Genomic DNA, 26,595 nt, shown 5'->3' with positions numbered 1-26,595 from the left:
TTCTATATATAGCTGAAAAGCCTCAAGCCAGCTCTGCTTATAACAAATTTACAAATGCAGGCAACACCTGGTGCTGCATAGTCTGACAGTGATATGTAAATAGTCTTTTTAACTAAAATTACTTAAATTTTAAATTATTTAGTAAAAAATAATTTCTGATTCTTCATCAAAAAGCAAAGATAATATGTAAGTAACTCTGTAATATTCCACTTACCTGTGCCCCGTGAGACACAGCATTCCTGTTTTAAATGCAAAGCTCAGCTAGACTTTTTCTGAGAAATCACATCCAATGTGTCTATAAAATTACCTTAACATATCAATGTTCATCAATTCTAGAAGAATAAAACTTACCAAAATAATGGAAACACATATACAAAGAAATGAAAATAAAATGCTACTGTGTCATATAAATGTATTTTAAAGTAAAAATATAGATTATTAACATTTTCTTTTTATAAAAGAAACACAGTTTTGTTTTTCCTCTAAATACCTTAAATTCACAGTAATTAAAAGTAGTAATGAGAAAAAAAAGGTAATCCATCACCATGCAGACTGATAGTTTTCATAATTTTTCAGATAGCACATACTTAGAATAAAATTATTGTAGATATTGCGAAAACCCTGTTCTACACATGCTTGTTTGTATTGTTTTATAGATATTCTGTAGAGCTGTAATTCTGGGACACAAAACTATAAGAATGTATGTGCTTTAGGAAGAAGTAAAGTTATTTCCTTCAAACAGACAGGTGTTTGGCTGTGATAATAATCTTCATTTCAGTGTAGCAAAATATTCCTCAGATTAACTATGCAGTATTTCTAAAATGGAAAACATTTGCAAAGCCTGCATCTGAAATTTATGCTGCAAGGGAAAGATGCTGACATTTCACAGATTCAAAAACTTTTGAAACTTTAAACATGAAAAACTTCTTTAGAAAATCCATATTGAAAGCCGAAGAGGACAACCTTTTGTTGTATTTTCATTTAGATCTCTACAGATAGCTGTAACTCAGTTGTGCACTGAGTTGTTCATCTTTATTTCCACAGAAATATATAATCCTTGATTGCTTCTTTTTCAATGCAACCATATTCTGAAAAAAAAAAAAAAGCTACTACACTACGTTGTGGTATTTGAAGTTTATGTGGGTGAGCACTTAAAGGTCAGGTTTGTTCAGCTTAAAATAAAATGTTTATTTTCTACATTATTCCAGCAAATTCCCAATTCTCTGAAAGTGAAGTTAAAATTTTCTTCCCATGTTACTACCAGTAAAAAAGGGCTCCAGTCTGACCAATGACCTCTATCATGCCTAAGGAATTAAAAAGCCACATTTGTATCAAAATATTTTAATGTTAGCTAATTTTACTGTTTAGTATAAGAATTACGACCTTCACTTTGGAGTCTGGACTTTAGAGTCTTGCACTGGCTATACTCTTTCTAAAAGAAAAACAAATATTCTTGAGTTCTGAAGATTACAATATACGAATCTGATTAAATTCCTGCATTTCTTCACATTGACACTGATAAAAGAAGATGTTCCTGATAGTATGATAGGGAGTAGAGTAAATTCAGAACATACCTCATAGCCAGGGCTGACAGGAGACTGAGACAGGAAGTTAGAAAGAAGAAAAAACAGATCAAAGAAACAAGGGGGAGAAAAAGACAGAAAATAACGTACTTTAGAACCAAGCATGAATACGTGTTTGTTTTATATTCTCATTCTACGTTATAGAATAGAATGCAAAAGAATTGCATTTGAGCTGTGACAGGTAAAAATCTAGGTTACATAGCATCCTCCTAGTTCTACTTGGTTTTAGCATTTCTGCCAATGAGTTTTACACTACTAAGTTCAGAATAAAAAAAAAATACTGCCTAGATTTTATTCTTTGGAGATAGATTTTTAAAGCTGTACTCAAAAAGAGTCCCCAGTCAATTTTCAACTCAAATTAAATGCTTTATTGGCTAATGAACACATTTATAACCAAACTGAAACTGTGTCTGTGTGTGGTGGTTCCCTATGAAAGGATAATTGAATTGCCCTCTGCAGGATTCCACATTATCCTGTCTCAATGATCTTTTGAATGCCACAGTTTCATAAGTTAGGGTATAACTTCTTCACTTTGTAAGCAGCATTCTCACAGAACTCAGACTTACAAGGTAAATTTAACATTGTCAGCTAAAACTGGCTTCCTTCTGGTTCACACAACATCGACAAAAAGGTTCTGAAATCGTTACTTAGTTAGGAACTCCATCTATGAAAGACCTCCAGGAACATCTCTCTCAAATGCTCTCACTCTTACATACTAAATAGCGGTAAAAATAACATTTATTTTAGTCCTATTCAAAGAATTGACAGGTATCTGATTGAATTCTGTGGTCCCAAACAGAAGTTGTATTTTGTAACCAGTGACTCAAATGCCACATCAACACTAACAATGAATGATACAATTTTGTGAACAAGGATGATGTTTCTTAGTATATTCACACAGACTGTAGAAAAATGAAACACATTCCAAAGTGCATGCTTTGATTGGTACCACAGTGCAAACTGCCATAAAACTTATCTCACAAGTACTGCAGAAGAACGGAGTCCAAAGGACAGATCTCATATAGGAGAACTGACAAAGCTTATGCACACTTAAAAAAAAAAAATTAAAAAGGAAAAAATTGAAACACATTCAATGCAAAAAAACCCCAAAACAAGAGACAAAGAGAAGCCGTTATGTGAGAGCACTTCTGAAAATCTGGTAAATAATACTATGATTTCCTGAAATAAAAGTGAAATTGGAAAGCTATTTCACTTCTCTAGGCTAATGCCTACCCTTGTACCTACTGTAAACATACTTTCTTTGTGCATGCTCGTGTGTGTTCTGAATCATCAGCACGGGTATGCTGATGTTACAAGTTCTTAGAGAAGTATAGCCTGCAGTATATATGAAACTTACTGTATTTCTTCACTGGCAATTTTAATATTTTAAACAGTCTTAGAATATGTAGCTTTGCTAAACAGCTATTTCATATAAGAATGTGTCAGGCAAACAACACAGTCATATAATGAAAAATCTTTTTAAACTGAAATTTTTTGATACCTTGTAACTGTACAGTGCAGTGAATATTTATAGAGTGTACCAGGATGCTCACTCACACAATTTTTTTAACCAAAATTTCAGAAACAATTCAGAATTAGGGCCAGCCTTCCTCAAAATTTTCTACTTTCACCTAAATAAGTCAGCATTTCTGAAACAACCTACTGAGAATTATGAATAATCTATAAAGACTTGTGGTTGCAGTTTTTGCAGAACTTAAGCACCTTACTCATTTATGCAGCTTTTAAATTAAAAATACAGATTCATAATGTTAACCTTAATTTCCAAGTAGCTTTAGGCTAATGATAATCAGTAGCATAAGTACATAATTACAGTTCGTAGATGGTACTGCATATAACACCAGGTCTACATCATTTGCAGTAGTATCCTTTTAGTATGTCAATTTTAATAAGTTTAATATTCTAATTGAGAGGAAAACATGATAATTGTTGTGTGTACTTATAAATCCTTTCCTCTCTTTCAAACCTTAAGGTTTTCAAAACTTTCACTTAGGAGTGGATTCATTCACACACGGTGTAAATTCTTAACTATTCAAGTACATTATGACCATGAGTGTTGAAAGGAACAAAGATGCCAAAGACAAAAAGTATGTATCATTCTAATTTACTCCAGTCATTGCATTTTGTTCTCCAAAGAGCTGTTTTCATGATGGAAAACTACTACATTAACGCATATAAAAGTATACCATATATTTATGTGTTCCTGTGTGTATACTGTACACCTATATATACATCTACACACATATATACAGACACACAAGCATTCACCACAACAATCTAAGGAAATAATGGAAATTTATCCTACTTTCTTCTGAACACCTAAATATATACTAAATATACAGGCTCCAACTAATTAACTATAGCCTTGACTGTGACAGATAACTCAGTTTGATACCACAGTGTTTGAGTCACACTGTTATGAGGCAAATCTTTCCTATATCATAAACCAATGGATATAAAGGTCTGATATAGAAGAAAATCAACTTCTAGCTCCAGAGAAGACATCCTCCAAGATGCAACTACTCCAATTACCATGGGTAGCAGATTTAGACCTTCAAAATAACCTAATTCTGGACAAAGGGAGGAGACTCCTGGGAGTATCAGAAGTGACACAGACATTAAGCTGGTGACCTCCCTTTTACATCAAGATGCAGCAATGCTTTGTAATTTACATACCACCCTCCTCTGTAGTCTATAACAGGCAAAACCAGAGCCTATAGCACTAAATGTCTTTGCTTCTTATCAGCAACACCCATGGCCTCTATAGCTAGGGAATCCCATACCAGAAGGGCTTCATCCGGGACACTGGGCGAGGGTTCTGCAGAAACTGTCCGAACGGTGCTGAGTCCTGTCAGGGACACATTTGACAGGCGCCTTTTCCGTACGCCACTGCAATTGTTAGGGATTTTAAATGCACATCTCTTATGGTAATTTAGACCACATCCTGAAAAGAGAAATTTAAAAACATCTGATTATGGTTTATTACTGGAAAAAGCAAAGAAAGTTTTTTCTTTTCAAAACTCCCAATAAATCAAAAACACCACCCTTATTTTTGATTAAACTTTTCTCCTCTACTCTGCTCGTTTAGCTTCTATATTCTACAAATTTTTAGAGAAATAATGTTATAAGCTCCGAACAGTTACACCCATATCCAGGGTTTTTTCTCCAATTTTTCAAAAATCTATGATCTCAAAGTGCAGGAAATTTCTGTGATCAGCATTTGGGAGGTAAGGAAGTCTTTCACTGCAAATGGTGTATTCCATCGGATACAGTCTTCCAGGAGTCAAATAGTTGTGGCAAAATGAGAAACGATAGCCATTATAACCTCATATGGACTGACAGTAACTTCAGTTAAATGATCTGAATCAATACGATATAGAATGAGATACAGGCTAAGATACGTAAGGGAAGTGTAAGACAGAAAACCTTTTCTTAAAAATACATATAGACCCATTTTTTTTTCACTTCAGGTTACAAAGCCATACCTAGGAGACCTCAGAGTAGTCAAAAGGATTAGCTCTTTTACCAGTTAATTATTTTGATAGTTCTTACTGTCTCTACCTAGTGTGATTTTTTTTCCAATGCCTAACCAACTTAGAAGCAGCATCAGAGAAAACACGCACAGGTGGAATGGACATGTCTCTTCCTGAGACTGAAGAATCACATCTCACTGCAGCTTACCTTCACATTTGAGTCCCTGACGCACCAGCCCCCACAGCATTTCTCCACAATGGTCACAAAAGGCTGGCGCTCGATATGAATGAACAAAAAGAGCATGGGGCCGGATTTGAAAGTCTTCAAATGTAGCAGAAGCTGTAACAAGACCATTGCAAAAAAATTCAGTAATGTAACTAATACGCTTCATTTATCTGGTACTTACTACAGAACAAAGCAAAACTCCTTTTGGTCCCTATGACGATGAACTTAAAATTTTGCATTGGTTGTTGTACTAAATTTTGAAGATAAAAAGATTGATCGTATAACTGCATACTACAATGACCACTGGAAAAAGAATAAACCTGCTTTAACAAACTTGCAGCAATAACTTCTCTGAGAGTATTTTTTCCAATAAAACACAATATGATACAGGATGATAGTAGTGTATCAAACACTTACCAGAAATCGCCAGAGTTCATTCAAATGTTGGAAATTTTTCAGAATACTCTTTCACAGACTTGACTGACTCACTACACCTGGATGTACACATACGTAAGGTAAACTGAACACATCCAGTAAAGAAACATTTATTTTTTTTTAGACAAGTAAAGGAAAATGTATAAAAAATGTGCCACTTTAGCTGACCATTTGGTATATCTGATTCAGCCCATGTTACGTTGTATCAGTGAACTAATGGCTCAAGTTGAAAATATACATTAGAGTTTAAAAAGAAAACATGTATCATCAATACATCAATCATCAATAAAGATAAAAACCTTGCACAGCAGTCTGGAAGACTGCTGTATGCTTCCTCGAGTACCAATCCTTTCAAAGTGATGTGAGCCTGCAACCAGTGTAACAGTTCCAAAAGTTACAGGGGCTAGTTAAAAAGCACTAGCATCAACTATAAAAATAAACAATGACAGTGTTTATGAACCATTTAGTATACACAGGCAGCCAGTACCAGAATACTTTTAAAAACATACTTTAATAAAATCTTGTCTTTTTCTTATTAAACATATCTCAGATAGTCTAATGAAAACCATTATCTGTCAAATATTGTTAAACATTAAGCGCATATGCAAACATTTGATCTCATTCAGACTGCCATTTAAACAGGTGATTTAAGTGTGCTTACTCTTCAGAGATATCAGTATGAATGAACCTGGTACGTAGCCACTTAAGAGAAATGCTTTGTCTCCCAATCGAAATACATTCCTGATTTGCAATTGAGAGGAAAAAAACCAAACATTTTTTCAAATGGTTCAGTTAAAATTAATTCCTAAAAGATCAAAATACCCATAGCTCCTGGCTTGCTCCTTGCTCCTTATTAATGAAAAGAGGACCAAAAATCTGCATACCAATCAAGAAAAGGTTTTTAACTAATTAGAGCAGAGTACCAATAAAGACCTATGCCCTGGACTTAGCTCCTTCTGTGCACAAAACTTGAATGAACAAAAAGAGCATGGGGCCGGATTTGAAAGTCTTCAAATGTAGCAGAAGCTGTAACAACAAGACCATTGCATAAACCATTTTTTTTGCACTTCAGGTTACAAAGCCATACCTAGGAGACCCCAGAGTAGTCAAAAGGATTAGCTCTTTCACCAGTTAATTATTTTGATAGTTCTTACTGTCTCTACCTAGTGTAATTTTTTTTCCGATGCCTAACCAACTTAGAAGCAGCATCAGAGAAAACACGCACAGGTGTGTTTCCTAACAGCATTGCTGCTCTTAGGAAAAACTTTTCCAAAAATGTCCACAGAAAAATATGTTTCTAGTCTCAACCAGTCGAGGGATCTTTCAACAGAAGTATTTGGAATACCATCTCATAAGTAGGATCCAATGACTCCAATGATAACAGACTTTCTTTTTTTAAATTTTTATTAAAACAATCCAAATCACCTAACAGCTTGTTTAATTCAGGATTTCATTTTCTTTTCCCAGAATTATTCTGTTAATAGTTTTCATAATAAGCCATGTTAAAAAGCTTACTTAGTTCATAAAATTAGGACTTCATAAAACAGTCTGACGTGTTATAACATCCCGAATCTGAAATAAAATAGTTTCATATTTATTTAACAATGTTAGGCCATGCATTTTTTCAGCCTCAAGGGCTTCCAAATACAGAAGGATACTTGTTCAAGTATGTTGTTTTTCTAATTTTTTCCAGACTAGTGGTCAAGTCCACTGTTAAGGCAATGCTCACTCTATAATGGCAATGCTCTCCTTGGTATACTAGAAACCAAAACTCATCAGAATGCATTTTAGATGTTGAACAGAATTCTTGTGATTTTACTCTGTCTAGGACTTAAAGTCAACCATCTTTTCTGCGCATATACCAGATGTTTTTCTGCAATTCTGATTGAATCAAATACACTGGAAATATCGAGCACTCAAACTTTAAAACATATTTTGACATTATTTAAAGCATAAAAGTAAGTATTTATTCTTCATTGTACAAACCAAACAAAATACAGGCTATCAACTTCCCTATTTAATTTCATATTGAATATCTATCATAGGAATTAGGACAACACCTCTCCAGCAGACAATTTGTTTGTGGAGTTTGAGAAGGATTCATTTTTCTAGGCCACTCTATCAGCAGCATGCAGCCACCAGGAAGAAAAGGTGGCACAGTCAGGCATCAGACATCTCTATGGTCCTACCACATATGGATACCAACTGAGCTACGACAGCCCAGGAGCTGAATGAGATCAAAATTACAGATGAAAATCATACTGAACCGAAAGAAAAGTTGGACTGGAGAAGGAGGAGGAAGCAAAACACTTTAAGGAGTTCACAGCCATGCTGTAATGTCTCTGCACAGAAAATAGATGCTAGCATCTGTACTGGTCAGCCTACAGGTTAGGAGGTTGGATTCTCCACTGTTGTCTCATATGGAAGCAGCTAACACATATTTTCTGTCACTTGTTCTCCTAGAGACTACCAAAGAGTCATTTTGGACCTTGGTAATTCACACCTTCTCTCATCTCCTCTCCTCTTGCCCAGTCCAGGAAACAGTAATATACGTGTGAAGACTTGGTCTTCAGCAATTTGGAAACTCCAGTCATATGGCATGCTACAACACACCTCCTCAGCAAGGCAGACCACTCTAGACACATCACTAAGCCTTCAAATCTCCCTACTTGTTTCCTTCAGAGTTTCATCCTAAGTTCAGAGCCTCAGCCCTTCATTTCAGGACTTCTGATACTGGATTTTGCGCAGCATATCTACCTACACCTTTATAAAGAATATTGTGATTAACGTCTCTGCTTCTTTGCTAACAAAACGATCATGGAAAAGTTATGTATCTGGAAGCTCTCTCAAGGATAAGCATCCAAACTGGAACACAATGCCCTAACAGCTTCCAACAGAACTGCAACGCTTCTTTGCTATTGTCTCTCTAGTTCAAATTTGCAAACGACAAATATAAAACCAAAAAGCTTACCAAAACAAGATACTCAGTGAGTATGCATTTCTATTTAGAAATTCAAAGTAGAAAACAAGGAAGACTCTACTGTAAGACCCTCAGACCTGATAGCCATGAATTTTTGTAACATATATGAGAATTTTAAAGATTCAACTTTTGTTTATAAAAATACCTGAGGTTGTTTCTAAAAGCATACAAGTAATAATCAAAGCACTATTAAAACAAGAGTGATGTGTAAAATAAAAATAGTGTCTCAATCTAGCAAAGAAGTTAAGTATGTATGTAAGTTTATGCCTATTTCCTTGAATACCTACCTAAAGTTACGCATGTATTTGAATTCTATTTTGAGTAAATGACGTTTGCTAAATTGGAAGATTAAAGAGGAGTTTTACATGGATTGGCTGGGTAGTTTTTCAAATAGTAAGAACAGTGCAGTAAAAACACAACTAAGCTTAGAAAAAGCAGTGACTTCAATTTAGCTTAATAAATTAGATAACAGATTTAAAATATTTTAATATATCTTTATATTAAACCATTATTTTTTGTGAAAAGTAAGTATCAATATCTCAGTAGAAGCAAATACGAAACTAAAACATCCCACAAGCAGTTTTGCCTTAGGGATTTGATCATTTGGCTCTCTTCCTTTGTCCTGAATTCAGGTCCATCTGAAGCTGTTAAGTGAACGGAAAGTATTTTGCTACTGAGTGTCATTCTCTCAACTCCATTTTTGTTGTACTGGTCTCCTCCCACCCCCTCCTACCGTGTCACAAATGGTAAAGAAATAATTAATATCCTTTCCATTAAAGCTGTAACTGAACCTTCTGGTCTCCCTGCAAATTAATTAAGGGGTTATCATGGCTCATGCTCTTGTAATAAGAAGTGTTTCTATTCCTAAGGCAAAGAAAGTAATTTAGAAATTACTTTATCATATCTTTTGTTTAGTTCATGTTACAAATAAATACTTAGCAGTAATAATCTTAATGTAATTTTAGGGAGACAGAAATCAAATGTAGAAAAACCTCCACAAGTACTGAACTTGAAGAAGTTGTACCAGTTATTATAAACACACATGCAATATTACATATTTAGTTCTTTTCATTTAAATGTCTTTCAATTTGAATGTCCTTAAAATTTCTTGTACAGTACATGTTGCAAAACAGAGACGATAAATTTTCAAAGAAACTGCCTTTCAACGGAAGCTTAATTTTTGCTTAAGTGTTCAATTCTCTACTGAATTAACATTGGGATATTTTTCCTTGACAGAAAAGTAAATTGCCTGTGCTGAACTATGGCTGGATTTAAATAGCTCTGCAGCAGGTTAAGCTGTCGTTTTCATGGTGAACTCACCCTCCTGCATCTGCTGTATCTGCCAGAACACTAAGTATGCATTGGAGTTAAAACTCAGCAGGGATGAGTTGACTTCAAAACTGTTCACCCACCATGAACTGTGAGAACACCTGAACTGTATTTCTGTGACGATAAGCAAGCAGCAGCTAGTAATTAAAGGCCCACCTGAACCAAAGGGTCCTGAAAGTTAGGCTTAGAAGCCCTAGAAACCAAAGACAAAGCAGGAAACCATTTCAGGGAACAGTGCTTATCAGATCCTAACTTTGTACTTAGTTTTGGGGCTGGAATACAAGGGAGCGCAGACCAGCATCTCAACAAATCACTACTAGAGGACTTACTCCACAGCTTAAAGATACTCTTGGCACCACCCATAGAGACAGTCAGAAAGAAATTGAAGTTAACAAACTACTGGATGAGGAACACCAATCTGTTGGTTGAAAAAGTAACTGAGGCAAGTTCTATGGTGTCTCCAGCATTATCGAAAAAAATACCAATGATAAAGATAAGCAGTGATAAATACTATTCTTATTCTACATTTCAACCCTCCTGGGTGAATAACTACAACATATCATTTTACATAATGATACATTAAAAAAGCCGTATCATTTTACACTGACATGATAAATATTCAAAAATAAAAGACAAGGAGGAAAAATGCATTTTATGTTAAGAAAGGTTTAAATTTGGCAAGTACTGCAGAACACAGCAGTAAGAAGAATACAAAACACCATTCCTTCTTCTTCTTCTGAAACGGTTTTGGCAAGGTTCCACTGTTGAAAGGCATGGAATTGTTTTGGGTTTTAATTTTTAAGGTAAAAATAGTGGTTTTCTAAGCTTCAGATATGCGTTCTCATCAGGCTGTTTGGACAGCATTCTGTTTTCTTGACTCATGAAACGATGTTTCAGAGCACTATTCACTGAAACTAGTGTGTCATTAGAACTTGATCTGGAAGAACTACGTTAACCAGCAAGTTACACAAATCTTTAATCTGTATAAACATGGATAATTTGTATTTCTTTTTCTGTCACCTGTACGATATAGTTGACTTTCTATGGCTAAACCTAGCACAGTTTAAATTTTCAAAGCATGAAACTCCAGATGCATTTGTATATGAATTACGTGGTTCTTTTAAACTTCTTCCACCATCTTGTAATTCGTTACTTTTTAAAATTACACATCTAGAAAGGCTTTCATATAGCCACTAACAATTGAGTTTTAACTTTCAGAATACTCTTGTGTTATGGACTGAAAAAATAAAAGCCCTGCTGATGAAGATATGTATATTTTTCCAAAATAAATAAAGACTTTTCTTATTAACAAAAAGGCTTCTGGAACGTCAGGCTATCCTTTTGCTTTGACAGACCACTGGGGCTGTGAAGGCAACTTTCTGGCTGTACGTAAAATTGTGGAGTGAAAAAAGAAGGGGTTCCAAATATGCCTACAATATCCTGAAAAACACTACTCTGCAGAAAAGTTTGCAAAATTATGTTCTTAATATGATACTGTTACAGTTAACTCTCAGGCTAACTTGCCATCATCTAGTTAAGCATTCCTAGTATCACCAAAACACAGACATTGAAACTACAACAGTTTTGACAAAACTATTTCATCAAGTTATTAATGACTCAGCTGTTAAAGGCTAAAACTCCTTGCTCTGGGCTCAGGAGCAGATCTATCCTTCAGCACAGCTGGAAATGAGAACAAGAAGCCACTGCAGCTCACAGAGGCATGGTCCTGCTTTCAGAAAGAGGCAAATGATTTACTGATCATTTTCAGTTCCAAGTCCAAAAGGGCTTTGAACTATTAGCAGAGGTGAGATCCTGCTATTATGAGCAATAGAGCTTCACGTAATGGGAGCTGTCATTCAGCATCCACACCTCTCATAGCAGAAGAAACCATCAATGACATGATTAGCAATATCTTGCAGCTATGAAAAGCAGACATCCTCCTGCTACCCTCCTCCATTTGGAACACCTTTAAGAGTAACGTATCCCATTGACTTCCCACAGGCACTCATAACTGTGTCCTTCCCCACAAGAACTGCTGGCAATCACCACTTAAAAAAAATAAATATAACATGCCATTATTCACTATTAAACTTCAAGCACTGATTAAACCACATTAATTAATGACTGTATATACAATTTCACTGGGCTAAGAGAAAGAAAAGCATTTTATTCTTTTTGATGATCTATTCTAGCAATCAAAGACAGTCTGAATTTTCAGAGTTCCATCAAAGTCAGCAGAGCTATGGCAGTTCACGCTGCCAAAGATGTCATCTCTGATCTCCATCCTGAAATCTGATTTAAAAATTAAACTAAGATTATGGGGACCCTAATACATCATAGAAATTTTAACTTCCTAAAATCTGGACGTGCATAGATCAGTTCTGTAATCACTGCCTTTATTTGTTCTGCTCTGAAATAGAGAAACTTGGATATGGAAAATTTGGATCTAATTAGCTTTCTGGATGCATATGTGAGTACTTCAACTCTCTAAATTTTATATGCAGGAAAATCCTTCTAATCCAATAAATTTCATTTTGTTTTCCTTACCTATTATCACTCTATCCAAATGTTTTAGGGGAAAAATAGCTTAAATTATGAATGGTGACAGTTGGCATTCAGGTAATTGGCTGTAGGAGGCGAGGATGGAGGGGGAAATAAATTTTCAGAATGGAATTTTGAACTCTCAAGCAGAAGCCTGCTACTTGCTAACTGCAACTGGTACACACTAGTTGCAATTTTTTGTAACGTCCAGACTTAGCAAAAGCAGCACGCACTCAATCCTCTACCAACGCAGAGACAGGAAGCTGAACCACCAGCTACAAGGCTGATCATATGTTGTGTTTCTGCACATGGACTATTTAGTTTGGAAACATCGTGGGCTTGGGGGTCCAGGAAGACAAGAAGGTGGACAAGAAAGGTCCCCAAAAAGAAGCGGTCATCTCAGAAAGAAGGGGGGTTGGAAAGATGAAGGTGAAGATCCTGCTTAGAACTAAGATGCTGGAAGTGGGGGAAGACCCCAGAAGTCAGGGAGATGGAAGCCAGGGGACATCCATGCATTTGGTTAATGATGCCCAAGGCTGGTAGCTGCAAGTAGTGACATAGCAGGAATGAACGTGACTTTGTGCCCAGCGTTCCCTGGACAGCAGCTACCTCCTTACTGTGAGAGGCAGAGGGAAGCTAGCAAATGTAGGGCTAGGAAGGGAGCAAATGAGACAGCATGGGATGTATTGAAGTAAGGTAAAAGCTCTGGTCTCCTTGGTTCTTAAATAAACCCCAGTATACAGATTCACTATGGGCTGTTGTTTACTTTGCTCACCCATGACGTGAGACTTAAGCAGTACACCGTAGGAGATAATAAACCATTTGCAATCATTTGTCCAGTGCTAGCTCAGAATTTTAAGGAGAGTTTATTATAAGTCAACATGCCTGATTCATCTGTACATTCTGCACATTTAAAGTTCAATTTTAATGTACTTCTATTCATTTGAGAATGATTCCACAGTTTCAAACCTACAAGCTCTACAGCACAGTAGGTTTTATATTAATTTAAAATCCCATCACAGAATTCTTCCTTTCTGAATGTACACATTTTTTACCCAAGTGGTAAAAACAGCAATACCTTAGTTCACTGATTCAGGCCCCGTTAATCACAAAATTACACTGCAGAGGTATTAATTTAGCACAGGAAAACAGAATTAAATACTCTGCAAGTTTACTGGAGCTATTGATGCAGTGTTCAAAATTAACTGACTACTGCAAATAAGGAGCAGCTCCAAACTAAAAAGAAAGCCTCTTCATCCTTTTCAGTGATGAATTAATATCATAAAATAAACACCACAAGTCTTTTACATTTCATTTGTAAGTTCTTTACAGTTCTTTCCCAAGGCTTCTGAAAAAAAACAAGTGATGGATCACATGGTCACTGTTGGAATCATACATCTCAAAAAAAAAGATGTGCTCAAGAATTAGTAGCACTTTTAAAAGTTATCTAATTCCTTCAAGTTTCTTTCACAAAAGATTAAGAAAATGGTTTGTTATATGGTAAATAAATGCTGATGGCTAAAAGTATAAGTTTAATGGAATGAAAAATATAATCTTATGCTGAACTAAGGAACCTCTGTGTATATGAAACTACTTTAAATAGTCTTTAATGCGAACTACCTGCTAAAGTTTAGATAACTCTTAAAATTACCCTAAGAATTCATAAAAAATATATCATCATATACAGAATATACAGGTGGGGGGGCTTTCACATGGTAGTATTGGATGTCCATGGGCCTGATGGGATGCAGCCAGAAGTGGCGAGAGATTTGGCTGATGTCATTGTGAGGCCACTCTCAACAATCTTTGAATGATCATGGTGACAGGGAAAAGTGCCGGAACACTGGAGAAAACCAAATGTCACTTCTACCTCCAAGAAGGGTAAGGAGTGCACAGGGAACTACAGCCCAGTCGGCCTCACCTCGAGCCCCAGGAAGGTGATGAAACAACTAATCCTGGAAATATACGACTACTTCTGGAATATGCTTTAGTGTCTGCCTGACTAATAATGCTTTCTTCAGGTTTCAGATCTTTGATATGGGACCATCAGAGACAAGGAACAGAAATTTGATTGTATATAACCATTGCATTTTCTTATCCCCATTTTCATCTTTCTAGAAGAAGCCTAAGAAAGGAAGAAGGGAACCTAACAATACTAAGTAAATGGACAATTTGCACACGAAATGCCCAAGATAACATAACCTGGAAGAAATAAATGAATTATTGCTCTGCACTGTGGCTAATTTTTTTTTAAATGGATTAAAACAATTCAAGAATGACTCATCATGGAAACATCTCCAGTGCCTGGCCAGGTAGATCTGAATGTCAAAAAGATAAGCAAAACGTTTAGAGAACATATCATGTTCCACTGAAGATAACAGAAGTGTTCTTCTCACTTAACAGGTTTACTCAGGATTTCACCTATGCACATAAATAAATGGGATTGAAATTAACATTGGGAAATGGTGATACTAATATTCCTCACTTAACATTTTGTGTTCAGTTTCTGTGAGACTGACCCCAAAAAAAGCATGGTAAGAGAGAACCGGCAAATGAGAAAAACCACTGGAGGCATGGAAGAGACTTCCATATAAGGAGAGATTAAAACATTGGAATTGTTTCATTTGGAGAGGAAATGAGTAAGAGTTTACCAGATTCAAGAAGAGGAGGAAGCCAAAAAAACAAACCAGGAAACAAAAAAAAAAAAACCCAGTAGTATAACCTTCTGCAGCAACATGCTAGGGTGATGGGAGTCTTCATGTGCTAAGAAGCCAGCAAGCTTTTCAAATTCTTTTTGGCAACAAGTTGCACTTTAACTATGTTTACAGAAACATTCTTGGGGCCTTTTTAAGAGCCAGAGTGAGCCAGATTTCAGCTGGAACGACAATGTCTCCAGATACAAAAACCAGCAGATTGCAACCTGTAGCCATTCCTGACTCTCTCCCTCCTTAGTTTCCATTTCAAATTGTTATATTCCCCACGGGAAGGAGGTTTGCTTGTTTGTGCTCAGACCTGTTTTAGTTAAAAACCTCAAGCACTTCCTAAAAGAAGATGTGTATCTCTTGCCACAAAGGGTTGCAAACACCATTTCTTGAAAATAACCATGCGACTGTGTGTTGCCATGTGCTCTTTCAATACCAAAGCCAGCAGACAGACAATGAAAGTAAATTCAGTGAGTTTAATAGTGATACTGAAAGACTTTTTTTTTTTTCTTTTTTTTTTTTTTTTCTTTTTTTTTTTTTTTTTCACAAACCATACATAATTTGAAACCTACTGGAGCAAAGAGTTATTGCAACCATGAATTCAGAGAGATTGAAAAAGTAGAGATACTCCATTTTCCCAACACATATCCAAGCAGCGTAGAATACACTGTTGACAGGTTAGTAACACATCTAATGGGCAAGTTATTCCAAGTGGGTTACCTTTTATTTTTTGCTATGTTCCTCTCTGAATCATTTACAGCTACTCTCCATTCAAGACTCACTACTATCAATTAACAAATACACTGATACAAATGTTTGGTCAAGCCATGTAATGGTCAAAGAAACTTCAAAACAAATGTATCAAAAACCTCTATGACAAATCAAAGAGTTTGCTTAGCCTAGGCAAGGCTTGTTCTCCATTATGTGTGGTAGCTAGTGAAAATGAAGTGGGGAAGGTAGTTATTTGATGGAAGGGAATGGAGTCTGGCAAAAAAAAAAAAAAAAAAGGAGAGAGAGAAATGTTCATGTTCTGGCAGTTTTATGACTAGAATTTGTATTAGAAGCAGCAACAACTGAAAGAATATGAAAAATTGAGAAAAGGAGAAATAAAATTTATCATAAGAATCATAGAATTGTTTGGGTTGGAAGGGACCTTAAAGATCATCTAGTTCCAACCCCCCTGCCATGGGCAGGGACATGTTCCACAAGACCAGGTTCTCAAAGCCCCATCCAACCTGGCCTTGAACACTTCCAGGGAGGGAGCATCCACAGCTTCTCTGGTCAGCCGGTTCCAGTGTCTCATCACCCTCACAGTACAGAATTTCTTCCTAATATTTAATCTAAATCTCCCCTCTTTCAGTTCAAAAGCGTTACCCCTCATCCTATCACTACAGTCCCTGCTAAAGAGTCGCTTCCCACCATTCCTGTAGGTACCCTGTAAGTACTGGAAGGCTGCTAGAAGGTCTCCCCAGAGCCTTCTCTTCTGCAGGCTGAAGAGCCCCAACTCTCTCAGCCTGTCCTCATAAGGGAGGTGCTCCAGCCCCCTGATCATCTTCATGACCCTCCTCTAGTCCCGCTCGAGCAAGTCCATGTCTTTCTTACGCTGGGGGGTCCACAGTTGAATGTAGTACTGCACATGGGGTCTCACCAGAGCAGAGTAGAGGGGTAGAATCACCTCCCTTGACCTACTGGCCATACTTCTTTGATGCAGCCAGGATGTGACTGGTAAGCGCCCATTGCTGGCTCATGTTCAGTTTTTCAACACCAGCACCCCCAAGTCCTTTTCCACAGGGCTGCTCTCAATCCACTCATCGCCCAGCCTGTATCTGTTCTTAGGACTCTCCCAACCCAGATGTAGGACCTTGCACTTGGTCTTGTTGAACTTCATGAGGTTTGCACATGGAGGGCCCTCCAGTGTCAACCACACCACACAGCTTGGTGCCATCAGCAAACTTGCCGAAGGTGCACTCATCCCACTGTCCATGTCGCCAACAAAGATGTTAAACAGCCTGGTACCAGTACCAATCCTTAAGGAACACCACTCATCATTGTTCTCCAATCAGACATCGAGCCATTGACCTTGACTCTTTGAGTGCAACCATCCAGCCAATTCCTGATCCACCGAGTGGTCCATCCATTATATCCATGTGTCTGCAATTTAGAGACAAGGATGTCGGATGGGACAGCGTCAAATGCTTTGCACAAGTCCAGGTAGATGCCAACAGTTGCTCTTCCCTTATCCAACGACGTTGCTACCCCATTGTAGAAGGCCACCAAATTTTTCAGGCATGATTTGCTCTTAGTGAAGCCATGCTGGCTGTCACCAGTCACCTCCTTATTTTCCATGTGCCCTAGGATAGTTTCCAGGAAGATCCACTCCATGATCTTGCCAGGCACAGAGCTGACACTGACTGACCTGTTGTTCCCTGGCTCTTCTTTTTTTCCCTTTTTAAAAATGGGGGTTATGTTTCCCCTTTTCCAGTCAGTGGGAACTTCACCAGACTGACACGACTTCTCAAATATGATGAATAGTGGCTTAGCCACTTCATCTGCCAGTTCCCTCAGGACTCGCAGATGCATCTCATCAGGTCCCATGGACTTGTGCACCTTTAGGTTCCTTAGATGGTCTCGAACCTCATCTTCTTCTAGACTGGATGTTTCTTCATTCTCACAGTCCCTGCCTTTGCCTTCTGTGACTTGCATTGTGTGGCTAGAGCATTTGCTGGTGAAGACAGAGGCAAAAAAGTCATTGAGTACCTCAACCTTCTCCACATCCTGAGTAACCAGGTCTCTGATTTCCTTCTGGAGAGGGCCCACATTTTCCCTAGTCTTCCTTTTATCACCAACATAACTATGAAAGTTTTTCTTGTTGCCCTTGATGTCCCTGGACAGATTTAATTCTGTCAGGGGCTTTGGTTTTCCTAACCCAATCACTGGTTGCTGGGACAATTTCTCTGTAATCCTCCCAAGCGACCTGTCCTTGCTTCCACCCTCTGTAGGCTTCCTTTTTGTGTCTGAGTTTGTCCAGGAGCATCTTGTCCATCCACACAGGCCTCCTGGCATTTTCACTTGACTTCCTCTTCATTGGGATGCATCTCTCCTGAGCTTGGAGGAGGTGATCCTTGAATATTAACCAGCTTTCTTGGGCCTTTCTTCCCTCCAGGGCTTTATCTTATGGTATTCTACCAAGCAGGTCCCTGAAGAGGCCAAAATCTGCTCTCCTGATGTCCAGGCTAGCAAGCTTGCTATGCGCCCTCCTCGCTGTCCTAAGATCTTGAACTCGACCATTTCATTGTCACTGCAGCCAAGGCATCCCTTGAGCTTCACATACCCCACCAGCCCTCCTTGTTGATGAGAACAAGGTCCAGCATAGCACCTCTCCTCATTGGCTCCTCTATTTCTTGAAGAAGGAAGTTACCACCCACGGATTCCAGGAACCTCCTGGATTGCTTATGCCCTGCTGTATTGTCTCTCCCTATAAGGGACACCAGGTCAACAGATACCAGTGTGGTTGAAGTCGTCCATGAGGACAGTGCTCGTGAATGTGAGGCTGCTCCTGTCTGTAACTGAGGGCCCCATCCACTCAGTTTTCTGCCTATAGCAGACTCCCACTATAATGTCACCTGTCCCTGCCCTTGCTTTAATCCTGACCCATAATCTCTTAGTTGGCTCCTCATCCATCCCCAGGCAGAGCTCCACGCACTCCAGCTGGTCACTGACATAAAGGGCGACACCCCCTCCTCATCTCCCCTGCCTTTCCTTTCTAAAAAGCCTGTATCCTTCCATTCCAGCACTCCAGTCATAGCAGCCATCCCACCACATCTCTGTGATGCCAATAACATCATAGCCTTGCAGGCGTAAGCATGTCTCTAACTCCTCTTGTTTATTCCCCATGCTATGTGTTTTTGCACAGAGTCATTTAAGTTGGGCCCCCAATGAAGCTGACTTACTGGCTGTAATTCCTTTGTGCTGCTCTTCAGGTGCTCTCCTGCTGTGATCCCTCCCCAGGCTCTGGGCATCTATTGCTTGCACTGGCATCAAACTGGTAGGAGTGGGATGGATTGATGTTTCCCCTCCCCAGGTCACCTTAAAGCCTTCTTCACCAGCCTGGGAAGCATATGACCAAAGATATTCCTCCCCTTCTCTGACAGATGGACCCCATCAGCCCCCAACAGACCAGGTTTCTCAAAGCGAGTCCCACAGTCTAAGTAGCTGAATCCCTGGCTGCGGCACCAGTCCTGTAACCAATTGTTGATTCACCAGATATGACTGGCCCTTTCAAACACCTTCCTTTTGACAGGTGGGACTGACAAAAAAAAATCTACCTGTGCTCCAGCGTCTCTTACTGCTGCTCCCACAGCTCTGCAGTCCTTCTTGATACTCCTCAGACTGTTCCTGGCTGTATCACTGGTGCCCACACGAAACAATCTAAATATCTAATACCTAAAACCTTTTAAAGAAGAGTAAGTATGATGTGTATCATATTAAGAAAATTGAGTAAAAATGAGTGAGAAAGGAAAAAAAACCTGCCTCACCCAAGTGAGGTTTTTTTTTTAAGTTCAGAAGTTATAACATACATACTTATGTATAACATATAATATAAAATGAGTATCAAGAATTAATTAGAACTACTGCAGAAGCTGATAAGCTTTTTTTAATGCATTAACTGCAATGACTGTAACTGTAATGAACTGTAATCAATTTCAATCCCACCTTTCTTGGAAAGCTGGATATACAATTTATTGATGCATAATAACTAAAAATCATGTAATTGCTTATTCTACTTTGATTGTAACAACATAGAAAATTTGCAGGCATTGAGGTTACTCCAGTTAAATGGATGGAACTTGAAAAATGTTTCTTTTCAGGGAAATCTTGTGATATATAGTATTAAGAATATAAAAGTATAATAGAATATAAACAGAATATAAAACACAGAATAACAGAAAACACATAACACAGAATATAAAAGCTTAAGAATGAGTGGATCAGACCAACGTCTACTAAGCCTGAAATCCTGCCTTTCAAAGAGGAGTTCCTAAAGCAGTATCAGCATCTGGTGGTATTTCCCCAGACCACTACCTGAGATGCCCATGCTTTGCAGCAAAAGCCTTCTCTGCAGCAGAGAGGAGGTCACAGAAACAGATGACACAAGGGCATTGACGTTACAAGCATTTTCTGTTTTGTCTCTATTCCTTTCCTAAGAATTCCAGGACTTGTATTTGATTTTCTTGACTGGTTCTGAGTACTGAGACGATGTTTTCATATTATAACTTGAACTTCTAAGTTTTGGTAGTATCAGCTAACCCCAAGCCCCTTGTTACATAGATAAAATTCAAGGAACTCCCCTGATACTTCATATTGATCTATACTGAACTTCATCTGGGGTGACACTGACACTTCACTAGTCATGCTTTCCAGATCATGTATGAATGTATTTACAGCACAGACCTAAGAACCTCTGCTAGTGACCTGCTTCCACTGTGAAAACAGCGTGTATTTCTACACTTTGTTTCCTAAGCCGTAAATAGTTATTTGTCCATTTGAGCATCTATCCTCTTCTTTCATGAAAGAATAGTTTCTTTATAAGCCTTTGAAAAAAAGTGTTTGTATGACTCCTGGAAAACCAAGTATACCATCTCAGCTGAACAGAAACTTGGTATATATAAACAGCACACAAATAAATTGAAAATGTACAATCTCCAAAAACTGGACAATTAAAGGTGTACAATGTAGGATGGCTGATCTATTAGCTTGCAGTGGAACAGTGATCCCTCATAAAAAGGTCTTGTCATGACAGAAGTATTTGTGTAGATTCTCTCAACGAAAATTCATCTTCCCTACCAATACTATTTTTTCCAACATTTAGTTTAATTTTGCTCTAAATACAAAATTACATTGTTTATGTTTACCAACTAGTCAAGCTTTAAAAATGACATCTAAAATCTTGACTAAGTGAGAAATTATTAGAGTTCAAAAAGCTTACTTAATAAACATAAACGTAATTTCGTTCCTATGAAGAAATACACTGCTTGCTTTCTAGTAATCCAAGTTCAGAAAAATCTTGCAATTATTTCAGATTTTCTGCTGCTGAAATCATCATTAAATACTAAAAACATACAGAAAGACCCAAGGAAGAATAACTAGCATGACCTGTATTTCTGTAAGAGCACTAGAAGCAAAGTCACATGTTAACTGCTTCCCTACTAACATTCGCCTGTCGCATATCATTTTACTCAGCATGTACTGTCGATGATGCAACCAGACAATATAAGGAAGTGATGTTGCTAAGTTATCCATCTTTTTATCTTATTTTTACCTACTCCCTCCTGCAGCAGAAGGAAAAGAATAGTAAGGCAAGATAGGAGGGGGAGTTCAGAAAGGTTCTGCTGATGCAGAAAAAATACGGATCTTGAATCCTGTCTCCAGAAGGTAACAACTATAACATTTACGAGCTGAAGAGAAGACAATGAGGCAAAAGGTAAACAAAGAAGGAAACAATCTTTTAGCCCTAAGAACTTCAAAGTCATCTATCTGAAATTCATGATCCAAGAACAATATAGGCTAATGATCAGTGAGGGATATAAAATAAATTCACTTCAACCTAATCAGTAATGAGCCTTACTTCTACAGAAATGAGAAAAAAGATGATTGCTAGAGACAATTAAAAGGATATACAGGAAGAATAATTGTAAAAAGTATCATCTTAGATGACAGAGAAAAGAAAGCTGTATTTCTCAAAGACACCAGAAAAAGAATCTGTTAACAGGCAAGACACCGAGAGAAGGATGCTTTTCAACCACAACAAAGCAAAATTGCAAACTGTGATCAACTACGTAAGTACTGTAAAATGATGTTCAAAGATATAACATCAAAATGTTCATCTCAAGCAGCTGACAGTCGAACTAACATTACAATCCAGTTATATGTTGATATATGGCATTTACTGTAATTGTATAGTTATCTACAGCTTTTATTCAGTTCAATATATTTTATCATATACAAGACAGTATAAACTGTACTGAATCCAAATAAAATATCCATCTAATTATCAGGTGGTGTACCATCTACGTGATATTAAAACAGAAACAGCTTCTTAATAAAAGCAGTGGATCAACTTCTGCCCTCATCGGCTCAGCAAGGGAATGTAAAATAGCTGCTATTTTACTTTCTTGCTTCAGGAAACCTGCCAAGTTGAGCACAACTGTTCACAGCAAGCACATGAAGTACATTCCACTAATTTGCACAAGATGCTAATGTTTCATCGTCTGCCTTCCAGCGGCGGACAAAACACTCTTGCATCCCAATGTAATTTTGCCCCAGTAAAAATAGAATTTTTATAAGCAAACTCATATTAAACCTGTAAATATAAAATTGGTTTTTGTTCTACATAACATGAAAAGACTTGGCAAATTTACACAGCAGTTTTTAATAAACTTTCATGAACAAGGTATAGTGTAGGTCATAAACTATGCTGGCAAGAATGTAAGTCTGAAGGCATCTAAAGCAATTGTTTCCTTGAAGTCCTCAAAAACAGAACTCAAAAAGAATCAGAGTGCGGAAGTACAGAGCTACAGCAACTCTCATTTGTCAGCTTGTTCTATAGAGTGTGTGCTTCCATTTTAGAGAGATACCTACAAAGACGCAACTTTTGGTTTCTCTTCCTTTCAGTGTTGATGAATGACTGACTACTCATTTACAACCATCTTTGATTATAGCATTGACTGCAACTTCTGTACCTTGCCTCCTGGTTTGGGCTGCCTACTAATTTTTCAGAGTATTCCAATCAAAAGGAACCCTCCCTACAAATACAACTCGATAAAATCCTTTCTCCAAAGATTCAGATCCTTTTTGAGTCTGAAATGCAATTTAACTAAGTAAATGTCAGATTCAATGAACACATTAGTGGAGATTTCCACACCACTAGTAAAGGACTTTGCTCTTTTGTGCATTAGGAGACCAGATGAACTTTTCTAATATTTTGAAGAAGAAACAAATATAAAATGCACAGCTAAGAAAACAGCAATATGGCAAGCAGTATGTTACCGACAGAATGGTATTAGGGATACTGTTCAATGAATGCACAGAAGTGCAGCCTAATGAACCACCTGGGTTCAACACACAAATTTGTGGTTTTAATACATTTCTGAAGTGTCCCTATATCTCCTATAGAAGCACTATCAGAATCCCATGTAGTCAACTGAAACAAAGTGTTAAACCAGATAATATTTTAAAAATACATACAGTAAAAGGAAGAAAACCATGTAAGAGATAAAAATAAAACTGTATTTATGAGGGCTACTAATGTTCATAACGAAAGTTCCCTTTTCACTTTCAATGTACAGCTGACTGAATCTGTAACTCAACACACACTTTTGCTTCCACTCTCATAATAATGCCCAACCTTTCACTTCCAAAATGCCAGAATCTATATTGGCAATGAACAATTCATCTGGCTGACTGCAATACCCTGTGCTCATCTCCTCCGTCTGCTGACTGGTCCAGACACACAACAGTTGTTCAGTGAGTTACACGTTTCTTATACTCCATTAAAATCCTACTGCATATGCACCAATGCAAAATAAAAGTAATAATGTTCATTATGAATATAAAAGCACAGCAGGTGCTGCATTCTGAGCTGATTAAATGTCTCGGGTTTCACCAGAAACCTCTAGCTCTACCACAAACTTTCAGTTATACTGTATGACATCTGCAAGTACAATTTTCTTCCCTAAAACAGACTAAAGTCCTTCAGCTACAATGAGTAACTCAACTATAAATTTTTCTAGATAATTTTTCATCTTTCAATATGAACTCTGATCCAGAAAATTATCATATTTGTTATTACTTAAACTGCCAAGAACATAGGTCCAATAAGAAGAAAAATAATAATAATCACAGGTTGTCCAGCCTTTATAAAAGACCTTGTAATTAGGTAAACAACAATGAAAATTAGAAAAGGCACAATATTAGGATATGAACTGATTGTATAACCCATACTAGGACTGACAGTTCAGCTTTCTCTACCCTGACCAGTATCGACATGTGCAATAAAAAATGAATGCAGTGGATCAGTATAGCTTTTGACATCAGATATCAGTGCCTTGGGGGATGTTTACTCACAGTGCACAGAGTTTTCAGCAGCAAAGCTGTAGCAGTAACACTACGTTCTACTGCCTCTTTCAGACATGCCACTCAAAAATAATTGCCATTATATACCTTGAATTTACAAAACTTCAGAATGTATATTCTGTTTAGATATTTGTCATGTAGGCTGGAAAGACAACATTTCAACCAGTTCAACACAAGCATCTGAACATATATTGCATTTCTTTTGTCCTTCCCAATGCTCAAGAGCTCAATAGCTTTCACTGTAGTGCTCAAGGCCAATCCTGCCTGTTTTCAGAGGGATTTTTGCTCCCTTCAAAATAGATTTTCAAGGCACATCAAAATTATTAAATATTATGAAAAAAATTCTTATAGCCCTGCATTTAGGTAGACTTTTTTTTTATTAAAAAGGAGAGATAATCCACCTTCAGCTAATTTGTGATGCACTATTGCCAAAATCTGTAATAATTTGAAACTATGTCTGCATTAGTTTGGATACTTCCCCAAACATTACAGACTGTTTACATAGGTCTATCTCTTCTCCATTGTTGCAGAACTGGGAACACCTCCCTCCCCTCCATGACACAGGAATTTTAACACTGCAGCAATGAATTGCTGAATTTAGTTAAGGCTCACCTGTGAGAGGACACTGATGCTTTTGAGTGTTTATGGAGGATATGTATTTAATTTCTTGTATAACTCGAGACATCTGACTGAAGGCTTTCATTTGTAAGAGTGTAATCACCAGTCAGGCCATGACATATTATAACTTTCATTTGCTGTCCTTTGCATTTAGAGAGACAAAGTCTTCTGAGGACAGCATAGTGAAAAGCACCGAACTGTCTGCAGATGAGTAACTAAATCCAGCAGTTTCTGCAATGTTAAAGTTCTTGTGCAATTGAAGGAGGAAACCATTCCCAGTTCTACAATATTGGAACAGTATTGCATGGTTGGTCTTTCATTTACTCTTGCTGTAGTGTTTAGGAGCTCATATTGCAGCATGTTGATATAGAAAACATGTCTTATCCATTACTCTTCACAAAAAACTCCTGCAGTAGGACAGGATGAGATTGAAAGCAGATGCAATCTGATGAAAGCTGAGATTTCAGCTTCAGGAAATCACACTGGGGAATCTCGTATGAAAATGCACCTGAAAAGGGGCAAACAACTGACCCATCCTTTTTGTTGGGTTTCAGCTGTTAAAACTCCTTGAGTTATCATCAACTGATGATAAGAGTGGTCTCCACTCCTCCTCTGGTAAATGTCATTTTGTTGTCAAGGTTTCATAATAAGATCTCTTTACAAAGTTAAGCAGGTAACAACTGGTTTCGTTTGTTTGTGTTTTGGGCTTTTTTAAAAGCTGATTTCAGTGTTTTACTAAAAAAATCACAACTGGTGGTCTAAAAGGCAGCTTGCATCTATTAACTACATCACTTTAAAACCTCACACATGCACTGTACTAGCAGAAAGGCATCTTCATGTGTGTAATCTACAAAGATAAGTTGTATGAAGAGGTATAAGGAACGAAATGGTATTTCTTGCTGAAGTCAAAATTTGCCCATGAAGCCAAATATAATTTTTGGATTATCAAAGTAGTACCAGAAGGAAACATTTGTCATTTTTGGAGAAAAAGAGGGAAGAACATCTGTAAATGAAGTTTATTAGTCTACAAGAGCTGTGACAACTCACATTTTCTTTCCCAGTACCTTCGTAAAGTAGTAAGTAATAGAACTGTTTGCCTTCAAAGCTCAAATTTGGATAATCTTTTGTTGTTTCAGGCAACAAATACATTAAAATCATAAAACTCCTACAATTCTCTTTGGGGTTCTGTTTGTATTATATGAGAACCTTACAATCTTACACACCAGAAAAGACAGTGTATCTAAAAATAAACACCTATGTAGATTTACAGAATAGTGTTCAGAAATGCTGATTCTGAACATTATGCTTTTCTTGAGGATTGAAAGGTCAAAGTAAGAGAAAACCAAATTTTCTGATTGCACATACTATTGCAATTATTTCTTACATCCGTTATCAGAATTTAAAGCGCATACACTTTAAATTAAAAGATTTTCTCTTAGATTGATGGATCTGCTATTTAATCTGATACTAAAATATTAAAATAGCTTTGGGGAAAGAAAATGAAATATTTTAAATATTGTTTCCTGACTGCTTTAGTCCATTCTATCTGAACGGTCTT

The 26,595-nt window shown here is 37.3% G+C and overlaps 1 protein-coding gene across 3 annotated transcripts in view; it reads right to left on the bottom strand.

Moving 5' to 3' along the window:
* PRKD1 (protein kinase D1) overlaps nt 1-26,595 on the bottom strand; it is a 142,119-nt gene that overhangs the window by 41,573 nt on the left and 73,951 nt on the right. For 2 of the 3 annotated variants that reach the window (XM_086463648.1, XM_086463649.1), the window contains exons 3-5: nt 5,283-5,414; nt 4,385-4,545; nt 1,575-1,598 (exon numbers count right to left, since the gene is read on the bottom strand). In XM_086463648.1, coding sequence (XP_086319774.1) covers nt 1,575-1,598; nt 4,385-4,545; nt 5,283-5,414 — 317 coding nt within the window. The remainder of the gene's footprint in view (nt 1-1,574; nt 1,599-4,384; nt 4,546-5,282; nt 5,415-26,595) is intronic. The other variant, XM_086463647.1, reaches the window with a different exon arrangement.

Source organism: Leptosomus discolor, chromosome 3 (assembly GCF_034619465.1).
Source record: "Leptosomus discolor isolate bLepDis1 chromosome 3, bLepDis1.hap2, whole genome shotgun sequence".
In the NCBI taxonomy this organism is placed as follows: domain Eukaryota; kingdom Metazoa; phylum Chordata; class Aves; order Leptosomiformes; family Leptosomidae; genus Leptosomus; species Leptosomus discolor.
Note: the sequence above shows the minus strand (reverse complement) of the source record. Positions and strands in the feature narration are given on the sequence as shown.